The 13,273-nt window shown below is 35.8% G+C and overlaps 1 protein-coding gene across 1 annotated transcript; it reads left to right on the forward strand.

The window, feature by feature from the left end:
- On the forward strand, nucleotides 5,415-11,193 carry LOC109717311 (probable serine/threonine-protein kinase PIX7). Its single transcript, XM_020243034.1, has 6 exons — nucleotides 5,415-6,199; nucleotides 6,991-7,328; nucleotides 7,433-7,568; nucleotides 9,668-9,804; nucleotides 9,895-10,018; nucleotides 10,404-11,193. The coding sequence occupies exons 1-6, from the start codon at nucleotides 6,001-6,003 to the stop codon at nucleotides 10,901-10,903; spliced, it is 1,434 nt and encodes a 477-aa protein (XP_020098623.1). The 5' UTR covers nucleotides 5,415-6,000; the 3' UTR covers nucleotides 10,904-11,193.

Here is a 13,273-nt window from a genome sequence, read left to right on the forward strand (position 1 = left end):
ATATAAAATATTCACCTACTAGTGTACATGTGACGATCCACCTAGCATAATATTACAAACAACATTTTAGCTTCGAATCACTGGGGACAAACTACTGGCTTAAAATACTTAAGCCCGGCTAGATCAATCAAAACATTTGTTCTCTCATCCAGAGCGAGTGTTATTTGATAGAGTAAGATAATTTGATAATTTTAACTATATTTGTTCAAACAAAATTTCTTTTTAAAGTGAGATTGGACTCTTTTTGTTTTTTGGAATGCTTGGAAAATGATGGGTTTGTTTTGAATAGTAACACTAACAAAGATATTGACACCGTGGGGGCAAAATTATAAGATAGGATTCTTATCCAGTGAGAAGTCTCTTTCATAAATTAGATGTGAGAAGAGGAGGATGAATTGAGTCCACCTCACTTGGAGTTCGGTGGATTCTTCATGTGCGAGTAAAAGTTCGCAAAATTGTATATGGGGTACCCACTCAACCTTAGAAGATTATAAAATACCCCCTTGAATTATATATATATATATATATATATATATATATATATATATTTGAGAGATATGTATCATGTTATCTGCTTCGTTTATTTTATTTATAAATAAAGTTAACTAGAACTGTAAATCAATTAGAATTCGAACTTAGCACTTCGGATACCAACCATTAATTCTTTGCCACTAATATTAAAATCCTGTTGACCATTAATTTTTAAGAATAGAATGATTTTAGCAAAATAAATTAAAATTTTTAACAAGTTAATTGATAATTTCATCATGTTGAATATCTTGAACTATTTTATCGCAAAAAGAACTAGATTGATCAGCTACTTATACTAATTGAGACACAAAATTTGGTAATTTTTTTTAACTTAATTAATTATAAAAAAAAAATCAATTCGAACAAAAAAATTTGAAATTAACGGACTTCAAAGAAAAAAATAAATATGCAAAGGTTAGTGTCCAATGGTTGAGGGGGTCTCCACATATTTTTACGGTCCAACTCACGTGGAGTGGGCCCCACGTGGTCCGCGGAGGCGCCTTGTGCTCATCGTGGGCTCATCATCTGTGGGCCCATGCTGTTCCCAACACGTAAATGCCCCTGTGGGCCATTAATGGGCCCTTCGGCCCATCCTTCCTTTTTTTTAATTTTGTATATCTTTAATTTTTTTTTTTTTTTTTTTTTTTTTTTTAGGAGTCAGTTCTCTTGTAGCTTGTTAATTTTTTATTTTTTTGAGAGAAAGAATGGTAATATATTACTTGTTTCGTACATATTTTTTTGTAAATAAACTTAGCTAGAAATGTGAAGCAATAAAGTTTCAAACTTAGAACCTTAGATATTAGTTATTAAGCCTTTGTCATTTGCAGGCTGGGTTGGTCGGTCGACGATGCTTCGGTTGGATCAAACATCAATTTGTCCTCATTATCTTTTGTGGCTTCTGTGAGTTAACATTTGATAGAAACCATACTACAATAAATAAGACACTGATGAGTGTGATTTGTAAGTTGTAACTAACACCAATGTTAAGCTGGGAAAGCACAAGATGCATATGTATGTTCATTTGAGTTCTAAACCACAATTTTCAGAAAAAAAAAAGAGTAAAAAATAAAAATTTACAAAATGTTGTACAGGTATGTTCCTTGCTTATTCAATTCACTACATTTTGGTCCATATTATCTTTGTGGCCTCAAGAATTACCATTTTGTAGAAACCATGTTGCAGCAATTAACCACTAGAATTCAAATAACAAGACGCAGAAAGAAAATTTTTGTGCGTTGTAAATTGTAATTGATAAGAATTTAAAGTTGGGAAAATACAAGACACCTAAATCTTGATTTTTGGGGAAACAGAGGGGCAAAAAAAAATAAAAATTTACAAGACATTGTATAAGTAACTTCCTGTGTATCCAATTCAATACTCTCTCCCATATTAAATGAGCTAAATTTATATTTATCACATTTTTTTTTTAGTTCCATACCTTCTCTTGCCACATGTAGTCTTCTCCGCAGTATTACCTACTTACACCAACTTGTCATTGACATCACTAACAATACATAAACAATCACAACAACCAAAACACACACACACACACACACACACACACACACACACANTACTTGAAAGAATTGATATGGTGATGATATACATGTTAGAGGACTTTGAACAAGCGGTCGTGATTTAATCCACTTCTGTTTCCAAGAAAATTACAAATTGTCCTGCGTCTTATTCCAAAAGTTCTACGGTGAACAATATAAAATATTCACCTACTAGTGTACATGTGACGATCCACCTAGCATAATATTACAAACAACATTTTAGCTCCGAAGCACTGGAGACAAACTACTGACTTAAAATACTTAAGCCCAGCTAGATCAATCAAAACATTTGTCCTCTCATCCAGAGCGAGTGTTATTTGAGAGAGTAAGATAATTTGATAATTTTAACTATATTTGTTCGAACAAATTTTCTTTTTAAAGTTAGATTGGACTCTTTTTGTTTTTTTGGAATGCTTGGAAAATGATGGGTTTGTTTTGAATAGTAACACTAACAAAGATATTGACACCGTGGGGGCAAAATTATAAGATAGGATTCTTATCCAGTGAGAGGTCTCTTTCATAAATTAGATGTGAGAAGAGGAGGATGAATTGAGTCCACCTCACTTGGAGTTCGGTGGATTCTTCATGTGCGAGTAAAAGTTCGCAAAATTGTATACAACCCCACTCAACCTTAGAAGATTATAAAATAGCCCCTTGAATTTTATATATATATATATATATATATATATATATTTTGAGAGATATGTATCATGCTATCTGCTTCGTTTATTTTATTTATAAATAAAGTTAACTAGAACTGTAAATCAATTAGAATTTGAACTTAGCACTTCGGATACCAACCATCAATTCTTTGCCACTAATATTAAAATCCTGTTGACCATTAATTTTTAAGAATAGAGTGATTTTAGCAAAATAAATTAAAATTTTTAACAAGTTAATTGATAATTTCATCATGTTGAATATCTTGAACTATTTTATCGCAAAAAGAACTAGATTGATCAGCTACTTATACTAATTGAGACACAAAATTTGGTAATTTTTTTAACTTAATTAATTATAAAAAAAAATCAATTCGAACAAAAAAATTTGAAATTAACGGACTTCAAAGAAAAAATAAATATGCAAAGTTAGTGTCCAATAGTTGAGGGGGTCTCCACACATTTTTACGGTCCAACTCACGTGGAGTGGGCCCCACGTGGTCCGCGGAGGCGCCTTGTGCTCATCGTGGGCTCATCATCTGTGGGCCCTGCCGTTCCCAACACATAAATGCCTCTGTGGGCCATTAATGGGCCCTTCGACCCATCCTTCCTTTTTTTAATTTTGTATATCTTTAAATTTTTTATTTTTTTTTTTAGGAGTCAGTTATCTTGTAGCTTGTTAATTTTTTATTTTTTTTAAGAGAAAGAATGGTAATATATTACTTGCTTCGTACATTTTTTTTTTTTTAAATAAACTTAGCTAAAAATGTGAAGCAATAAAATTTCAAACTTAGAACCTCAGATATTAGTTATTAAGCCTTTGTCATTTGTAGGCTGGGTTGGTTGGTCGACGATGCTTCGGTTGGATCAAACATCAATTTGTCCTCATTATCTTTTGTGGCTTCTATGAGTTAACATTTGATAGAAACCATACTACAATAAATAAGACACAGATGAGTGTGATTTGTAAGTTGTAACTAACACCAATGTTAAGCTGGGAAAGCACAAGATGCATATGTATGTTCATTTGAGTCCTAAACGGCTAAACCACAATTTTCAGAAAAAAAAAAGAGTAAAAAATAAAAATTTACAAGACGTTGTACAGGTATGTTCCTCGCTTATTCAATTCACTACATTTTGGTCCATATTATCTTTGTGGCCTCAAGAATTACCATTTTGTAGAAACCATGTTGCAGCAATTAACCACTAGAATTCAAATAACAAGACGCAGAAAGAAAATTTTTGTGCGTTGTAAATTGTAATTGATACGAATTTAAAGTTGGGAAAATACATGATACCTAAATCTTGATTTTTGGGGAAACAGAGGGGCAAAAAAAAATGAAAATTTACAAGACATTGTATAAGTAACTTCCTGTGTATCCAATTCAATACTCTCTCCCATATTAAATGAGCTAAATTTATATTTATCACATTTTTTTTTTTTAGTTCCATACCGTCTCTTGCCACATGTAGTCTCCGCAGTATTACCTACTTACACCTACTTGTCATTGACATCACTAACAATACATAAACACGCGCGCGCACGCGCACACACACAAAACCCTCAACAAACTATAAATTAAAAGAGAATTTATAATCGAACCAAACCAAGGCACAAACCCACAAAACCAGAAAAAATTTTTTTTTTCAGTAGATAAGCACCACTGTAATCGTTGGTTTTTTTTTCTGTCCCCTTCAAGACCTGTGTTGTTTTATTTCTATAGCTTAGTTTATTTTTTTCACTGAATAAAGCAAAAAGCGTACTATTTTTTTCTCAAAAAAAAAAAAAATTTCTCACCAACCAATTCCTAATCCTCGCCCCAAAACACGCTTAATATGAAAACTCGGCCCATACACAGCCCACCAACCACAAAACCCAAACCCGTCCCCATCCTCACCCCTTTTCACATTTCACAAACATCCAATTATTAAAGTGTGTTTTTGTGTGTGCGGGTGATGTGACCGTATAATAGTAGCCATATACATTTTCGGATAAAAAGGTACGCATTGGTGCACACACCATACGCGTACAAACATAAGAGACAATGTCCTTCCCCTCCTATATTATTATTTTATTAAAGAATAAATAAATTGCACCATTAATCCCTAAACTTTTAGCCAAATTTTATTTTTAATTCTCACAAAGTTTTAAAATTCAACATCACTGATCTTCAACTTCTTAAAAAGTTTCACTTTCTCACTTATATTTACTATTATAGAATAAAATTATTTATAATTTTTTATATAAAAATTTTAAATTTTAAATTAAAAATATAAAATAGATAAAATGTCTGACGAATTTATAAATACGAACAAAAAGAAATAAACTAGAGGGGAACACAATATAACTTTTTTACTTTAAAATATCAGATTAAAACTTTTTAATTATAAATTTAGAAATTTTAATGTCTGGTTCAAAGCTCACTAGCTCAGGGACTATTAGTGCAATTTATCCTTATTTTGAACATATTTATTTATACGCGGGGCAGTTCATTACCGTTGGTTGCGGAGATGAACGGTGGAGATGGTGTCTCGCATGGCATCCGTGTGCGGCTTGCCGCATAGGATTATTATGGGCAGCAGTTCGCTCCCTCGGTCTTTGCTAAATTCCCACTCCCTGCCCGGCCTGCCCGAATTTTCCTCACTCTCACCCCACTGGGGGCTGCCCGAGCTGCCCGTGCTTTTTCCTCTTCTCCATTCTCACACTCTTCCTCTGCACCCCTCCCCCTCCCAAACTCTCTCTCTCTCTCTCTCTCTCTCTCTCTCCGCCCCTTTGCTATTCTCACCCCCAAATTTCGCCCAATGCGCCCAGAGTCGGCGCCCTCGGCATCTCCCCGCCGACTTTCTCCTTCGCCGGAGGCCCCTTCGCGAAGCTCCTGCTCCGGGTAGTGTCGGTGGACCTAGTCTTCGTCCGGGGACCTCGTCTTCCTCCCGATCGAAACCCTAATCAGGGTTTCGGATTCTTCTACGAGGGATCACGAGTTCGGGATTCGTCGCGTTACTCGGCTTTCGCCCGATTTCGGTGGATTTCTCCCCTGTCGTGTAGGGTTTCGGGGCTCGATTTGGACGATCGAAACTTGTTGCCTTGTTTTCCGTTCGGAAGATCTCTACTATGGCGATCTTAAGGGTCCGGTAGTTAACTTGCAGCGATTTCTCTTCGATTTCCCTGAGATTTTGTTGTGATTTGTGGGGATCTTTGAGATAGTCGGGATTTTTGATGGTTCTCTGAAGAAGTGCGAGAAGTCCTGTAGAGGATGGGATTGGGACCCGATGAGGTGCAGCTCGAGGCGTGGGATAGTGTCGGGAAATCGAAGGAGAAAGGGAGGAGGAAGAAGAAGAAGGATGAGGCGAGGGAGGAGACTGGGTGTTGGATTAAGTTCCGGCTGATGGGGAGTTGCATCTCTTCGAGATCCAAAGTGGATTCATCCATCAGCAGCGCCAGCACTCATTGTGGTAATTCACGAACTAATGCGATGCTCTTAGACTTAAATAACCACTATTTCATTCACATTATCAGGTTTGGTTCGATCTCTTCTAGTTAGATTTGTCTACTTGTTTCGGAACTGTTCTTCAATCCTTCAGTTGAGCTGCTTGTTGTTTATGGGCATTGTATTGTTGGTAAACATGTGCAAAGGTACTAAGCTTCGTTTTTGCAGTGGTGAGAAAGCGACTATGTAGCATTTAGCAAATGAGTTTGCTATAAAAAAATTATTTATTGTGCAATGGTACTAGCTTCAAAAATCTTTGTTAATTGCTGCGTGGTTGGGAGATTTGGTATTTAAACATCATGTTGAGAACCTAGTCTGAATGAATGTTATAAATTTACATACGTCTTTCTCCAAATGCAGCTAGTAATTGAGGGTATTCTGATTTAGGTTTTGGTATAATATTTCTTATTCAGGTTTCATACATTGATCTATTCTGAAACACAAAGGGAATTAATATGTTTAGTTTTTCATTGACCTATTTGTTAGAAGAAGGGGATTAGCTTGTCTGTCACTTGTTTGTGAATATCACCAAACTGGAATGAGTACTCACGTACAGCCACAGATTTTGAGTTCATCCACCCGAACTAGACTCAAGTGTTCTTGTTCTACTGCTGGAATTGGTTTTCATCCATTCCTTTATGGAGGACAAATAAGTTTCTGTTTTGCTTGTTTTCTATTCCTAAACATTTTGAGCTCTTTGGTTTTTAAATTCTTGTAAAGCCATTTATTACTGTCATTCTGTGTCTGAATTGGCAGGTAGTAAATCAACAAATGATGGTAGTAGGGACCAACCGGTTGCACCAGTACTCTCCGGTTCTACAACTACTAGCAATGCTGAGAGTATTTCATCAGCATCTAAAGCGGGAGAGGAATTTAAAGTTGCATCTCAGTTGCGGAAATTCACTTTCAACGAGCTTAAGGCTGCCACCAGAAACTTTAGACCAGAGAGTCTTCTCGGTGAGGGAGGTTTCGGTTGTGTCTTTAAGGGATGGATTGAGGAGAATGGAACTGCTCCTGTGAAGCCCGGTACAGGGCTTACTGTTGCTGTTAAGACACTCAACCACGATGGACTTCAAGGGCATAAAGAGTGGGTGGTATGTGTTCTCTGAATGTTACCTTGAGTAATCATTTATTGAAACCCATCCAAATTGCTATATGTGGACCGTTATATCTTTTAACCTTTTTTTTTTTTTTGCAGGCGGAAGTTAATTTTCTTGGTAACCTTCTACACCCGAATTTAGTGAAGTTGATTGGATATTGTATTGAAGATGACCAAAGGTTGCTGGTGTACGAGTTTATGCCTCGTGGAAGTTTGGAAAACCATCTCTTTAGGAGTATGTGAACTGACTCTTTCTTGGACCTATTTTGCCTATTTTCCTGATTTCTTGCTTAATTGTTTTCTTTCTTGTGTTGAGCCTTAAATGTCTGCCTTCTAGTGATGTTTCTGAGCACCTGTTTGATTGAATATCATGTTTGACTGTAATTATTGTATTTCTTGTTCAATTGTAGAACCTGCTTAAGATTTCATACATGTGTTAGTATCTTACAGAATTTTATTCATAAAGTGGCTGCCTTTGCCCATTTTTACATAGATATACATATGAAGGTATATGTGTGTGCATGTTTAAGATTTGTGTGCTAGGCTTCTTGTTGTTGATTGATAATTTGTTACTACATTTGATGTATAAATGGTATATATATGGTTTCTTCTCTCATATCCTTTGAATTCAGTGAAATAGGAGATACAGGGGAAAGGAGTTAGTAGACCTGAGTAGCCTATGGCCTGTATGACGTCGTCAACTTGAGTAATGTGTTAATTCTCAACTTTTTCTAGCCACAAAGTTGTTTATCCACTTCAATATAACAGGCCAGTGTTTGAAAAATCTTCGAAATTATCTTAACTCATATACGCGGTAAGATCTCATCTCTTTGTAAAGTCAAGAAACACATGTTTTTTCTCAGTTGCCTCGAATTTTTCTTGGCAAGAGTACTATAGTGAACTGTTATATAGATACCACACTCTTCATTGATAGAGCTGCCTTATTTACATTTGCTTTAATTAGTATAAAATTTCTATGACCAATATTCTTTGTCATGCCTATATTCCTTGTTTATCCAGAGTAACTTTTTAGTGGCCGCCTAAAGATATTTTATATTTTATATTTTATATTTCTAAGACTGATTGCCATGACCATTTTCAGTGTGTGTATAGACCACATTACTTACTACAATATACAAAGTAGCCTTAAATATTTACTACAAAATACAAAGTGACATTAAGGCCAAAGAAATGACCCTATCCGCCAAAACAGCCCCTCCTCCCCCTTCCCCCCTCTCCCCTTTCTCGCTCACTTATCATTTCATTATTATTATGGTAGACTTTTCAAGGTTACAGTGACTGAAGAGGAAGACATTCTCACTGGAGAAGTTAATGGGAAAGCCTTCTGAGTTGCTGCTGCTTGTTAAATAATTTCCATTAAGTTTGAAAGCAAGATATCCAACTGCCTTATCCTTTCATCAGTGCTACTAAATTTTATGCGGTGATATTAGGTGTTTCCCATACATAATTATGCTTACATAATGAACCCCATTGCATACTCATCTATGATTATGCTTAGACAAGGAATTTCATTACATCGTTGTTTGACATTGTTTATCCAGCTAAATATGTGTTTGTTCGAGTCTATGAGTTGTTTTCTTTTATATCATATATGCTGATGAAGGAACCGAAGTTCTTAGTCAAAGACAGTTCATAATTACCTCCCTTTCATGTTCCTTGATATCTGTTTATTAGGATTAAGTTTTTAAATAATTTAAATCAAAAAGCCTGAGGATCTTTTATTGTTAATTGTTCATTTTATATGTTTAGGAATCTGTCCCATATAATAGTTCTTGGACTATTATAAATTAGTTCCCAACAACTTGTGCTTCTAGATCATTATCACAATTACAGGTCTGAATGGTCAGAAAGTATTATCAGAATCTTTATTTTCCTCTTCATCTGCAATTACCTATGCTGCGTACCTTCGCTCAGCCCACCTGAAGTTGCTGGCAACATTATTTGTAATGATTGCGCAAAAACTTTGCTGTTGAGATTGAGTCAATTAAACGGATCCATATCGCTCTTATCATCGGTTCTTATACTTTTATGCAGCCAACAGTCAGAGTGAGACCAAACAATACTTGGAGCATCTATCATCTATTGAAATAGTTAAAAATGCCTATTCATGCTCATTTGCTCATTTGTATGTTACATTATTTAGTGCGTCAGTTCTTTCGAGAAGCAAACTATATTAAAATCCTCATTAATGGCAGACACTCAGCCATGTTGTCTCTTCGTGTTTGTTAAGTCTTTTTAATTTGGAATGTCTATTGCTCTATTGCCTTGTAAATGATTTTAATCTATTTTGTTTGTCATGTGGTGCATGAACAGGGTCACTGCCTCTCCCGTGGTCCATCAGAATGAAAATTGCACTTGGTGCAGCAAAGGGCCTTGCTTTTCTCCACGAAGAAGCGGAAAGACCAGTAATATATCGTGATTTCAAAACATCCAATATTTTGTTAGATGCGGTATGCCCTGATTCAAGTAACATTTCAATGTTTGTCCTTATTTTATTTTAAACTTTATATTATATTACTGCTGGCAACATGCTTCTCCAGGAATACAATGCTAAACTCTCAGATTTTGGTCTCGCTAAAGATGGTCCTGAGGGTGATAAAACTCATGTATCGACTCGAGTTATGGGAACATATGGATATGCAGCTCCTGAGTATGTCATGACTGGTAAGTGTTCCCTTATAGATTGTTAGCACTGTATATATATATATAAGTTGTCTTGTTTGTTCCACGTGTCCTGCTGTCGCCTACTTAAAATATTGGACTGGCCAACCACTATGTATCACCAATGGGCAACTTGTTAGGTCTTCATCGATCTTGCAATTGTAGTAATCTGAGTTTATGTTTGGACTTCCCATCTGATATCTTAAAATGTATCGTGCTTGGATTTTCCTATTACTTTTAGTTATGCTTTACTTATATTTCATCCAAACGAAATGGTCTTATATTTCATCCAAACGAAATGGTCCTACCATATCTTAAAATCGTAGCAATATCATCATTTGAATATACTGATTCTTTCCCATGTCCTCCTCTCTCTTTCCTTTGCCAGGACATCTAACATCAAAGAGCGACGTCTACAGCTTTGGGGTTGTGCTATTGGAGATGATGACGGGCCGAAGGTCCATGGACAAAAACCGGCCCAACGGGGAGCACAACCTGGTCGAGTGGGCCCGTCCTCACCTAGGAGAAAGGCGGCGCTTCTACCGCCTCATAGACCCTCGCTTGGAGGGCAACTTCTCCATCAAAGGGGCCCAAAAGGCAGCACAGCTGGCACATGCCTGCCTCAGCCGTGACCCCAAGGCCCGCCCTCTCATGAGCCAAGTAGTCGAAGTTCTCAAACCACTTCTCAACCTCAAGGACATGGCAAGCTCCTCTTACTTCTTCCAGACCATGCAGGCCGAGCGCGCCGCCCATACTGGCAGCACAAATGGGCTAAAATCACAGAGCTCCTTCACAAGGAATGGTCCACAGCCCATGAGGAGCTTATCGAATGGTCCGCATGCTTCTCCGTACCGCCATTCGCCGAAACCCGGGGGGAGACAGTCTTAAGCCATAGGGTCATCGTTCTCTGTTAATTGCTTTTGCGAAACTCTGCCTGGTTGAAACTGCGGGGTTTGTGGGCATGTGATGATTTGGATTGCCATATATAACTGGTGAAGGGCGGATAAAAAAAAACTCTTGCTGGTTTTCATGTGGATAAAGCTTGAAGGCTACAGGGTACTGTGCTACTTCTATGGCGGATTAGTTATGTGAAATGTTACATTGAAGGATATTTATGTCGATTCCTCTGTTTCCTTTAAACTCGTTCAAGGTAATTTTAAGTCAGCTTTATATATATATATATATATATATATAATATATACATATATATATATATCCATTGTTTGTGAATTCTAAGCTGTCCTGGAGAATCATGAGCAAGGTACCACTCTTGCTTTTTATCAGTACAGTATTTTTTGTGTGTATATATATATATATATATATATATAGAATTAGGCTGGAATACTATTAATAGTAAAACGCTCTTTTTACTATTAAGTTTTTAACCCTTGGATGAAAAATTATAGGATCCGGATGATATTAGTCGGTTAGAGTTGATGGTTACTCCCTAAGGTGAGTGGTTCTCACTGGAATATATATAGTATTTAATCCAATTAGTTTAGAACAGAATTGAAAAGAGTTAATCCAAAGCCGTTAAAAACTGATAGCAATAATGAATTTTGCTACTAATAGTAGCCCAGTCTCAACTCTATATATATTATATAATATATATATATATATATATATATAGAGATTGGCGCTAGTATGCTATGAGTACGATGGGTCTTCCGTGCTTCCAATTTGTTTTAGAGTGTTGGGTACTTTCGAATCGACGACGGTCGCGATTAAGATTCTTGATCTAGGTATTTGAAGTATCTAGAAAATAAATTTTGCGATTTTTCGATATCATTTGCCTAGTGATCGAAGGGGCTCAAAATCAACGGCTGAAAATAAAAATCTCACAAAATGTGATGATATGACATTAAAAATTTAGATCAAAGATATTGATCTTATTTTATATAGTATAAAGAATTTTCTATCAAAATTTCACATGATTTGGATATTTCTACACCGTTAAACTTGCAATCGGTTCACTACGGCCATTAAAATTATTGATTTTGAGCCCCTTTGATCACTAGGCAAATGATATCGAAAAATCACAAAATTTTATTTTCTAGATATTTCAAATACTCTAGATTAACTCTAACGGAGCCTATCGTCGATTTGAAAGTCCGAACATCAAAAACAACTTGGAAGCACAGAGGCCTCAGTGCTTCCATAAGCATACCAGCACAACTCATATATATATATATAGAGAGAGAATTGAGCTCCTATGATTTTAAAAGTATCAAGTTATTGATGCTTGTAGATTTTTAGCCATTGGATTAAGAGATATTCGGTTAGGATGATGTGGGCCCCTCAAGGTTGAGTAAGTGGTTGGTTGAATAGTATAATCTAATGATTGAAAAATAATTCGAGGAATAGATCTAACGGTAAAAAACTTACAAGCACCAAGTGCTTGGTGTTTTTACAAGCACCATAGTTGGACTATATATATATATATACATATATATAGAGAGAGAGAGAGAGAGAGAGAGAGAGAGAGTGAGTGTTTGACTGGGCTACTATCGGTAGTAAACTGATCTGTTTTTTATCATAGAGCTTCCAAATCGACGATCGGCATCGTTGAACATGATCTAGACCATTCAAATTATTTAGAAATCAAATTTTATGATTTTTTCGCATCATTAACTGAACGATCAAAGGGTCACAAAATTTATAATTTTAATAGCCGATACGGTGCGTTTGTTCGTTTAACGGTATAGAAGAATTCAAATCAACTAAATTTTTACGAAAAAATTCTTTAAACTATTTAAAATAAGATCTAGACTCTAGATCTCAAATATAAAAATTGTATAATCACTTTTTGAAGGATATTCATTTCCAGTCATTTATTTTTCTGTTCACTTGATGGACAAGAGAACAATATCGAAAATGTGTGAAATTTTTTGACCCTTAGATCAATTCCTTTAATTCTTTTTAATCTTTCGATTAATACTATTATCTTGTGGAAACCACTCAATTCTAGAGGGGATCGCAATCGTTCTAACCGTACAATCCTTGATCTAAGGTCAAAAAATCAAAATCATCAAATCTTTTATGTTTTCGATAGAATAATAGCCCTACACTATATATATATATATATATGTAAGTCAAGCTACTATACTCTTATGAGTACAGGCTATTTTATACTTATAAGTTTTCGGCCGTTAGATCTATTCTTTTGATCATTTCCACCAATTAGATCATACTATGCAACCAACCACCCACTCAACCCTAGAGGACCACTATCATCCTAACTAGAAACCACTATTATCA

This window comes from Ananas comosus, linkage group 11 (genome assembly GCF_001540865.1).
Source record: "Ananas comosus cultivar F153 linkage group 11, ASM154086v1, whole genome shotgun sequence".
Classification (NCBI taxonomy): domain Eukaryota; kingdom Viridiplantae; phylum Streptophyta; class Magnoliopsida; order Poales; family Bromeliaceae; genus Ananas; species Ananas comosus.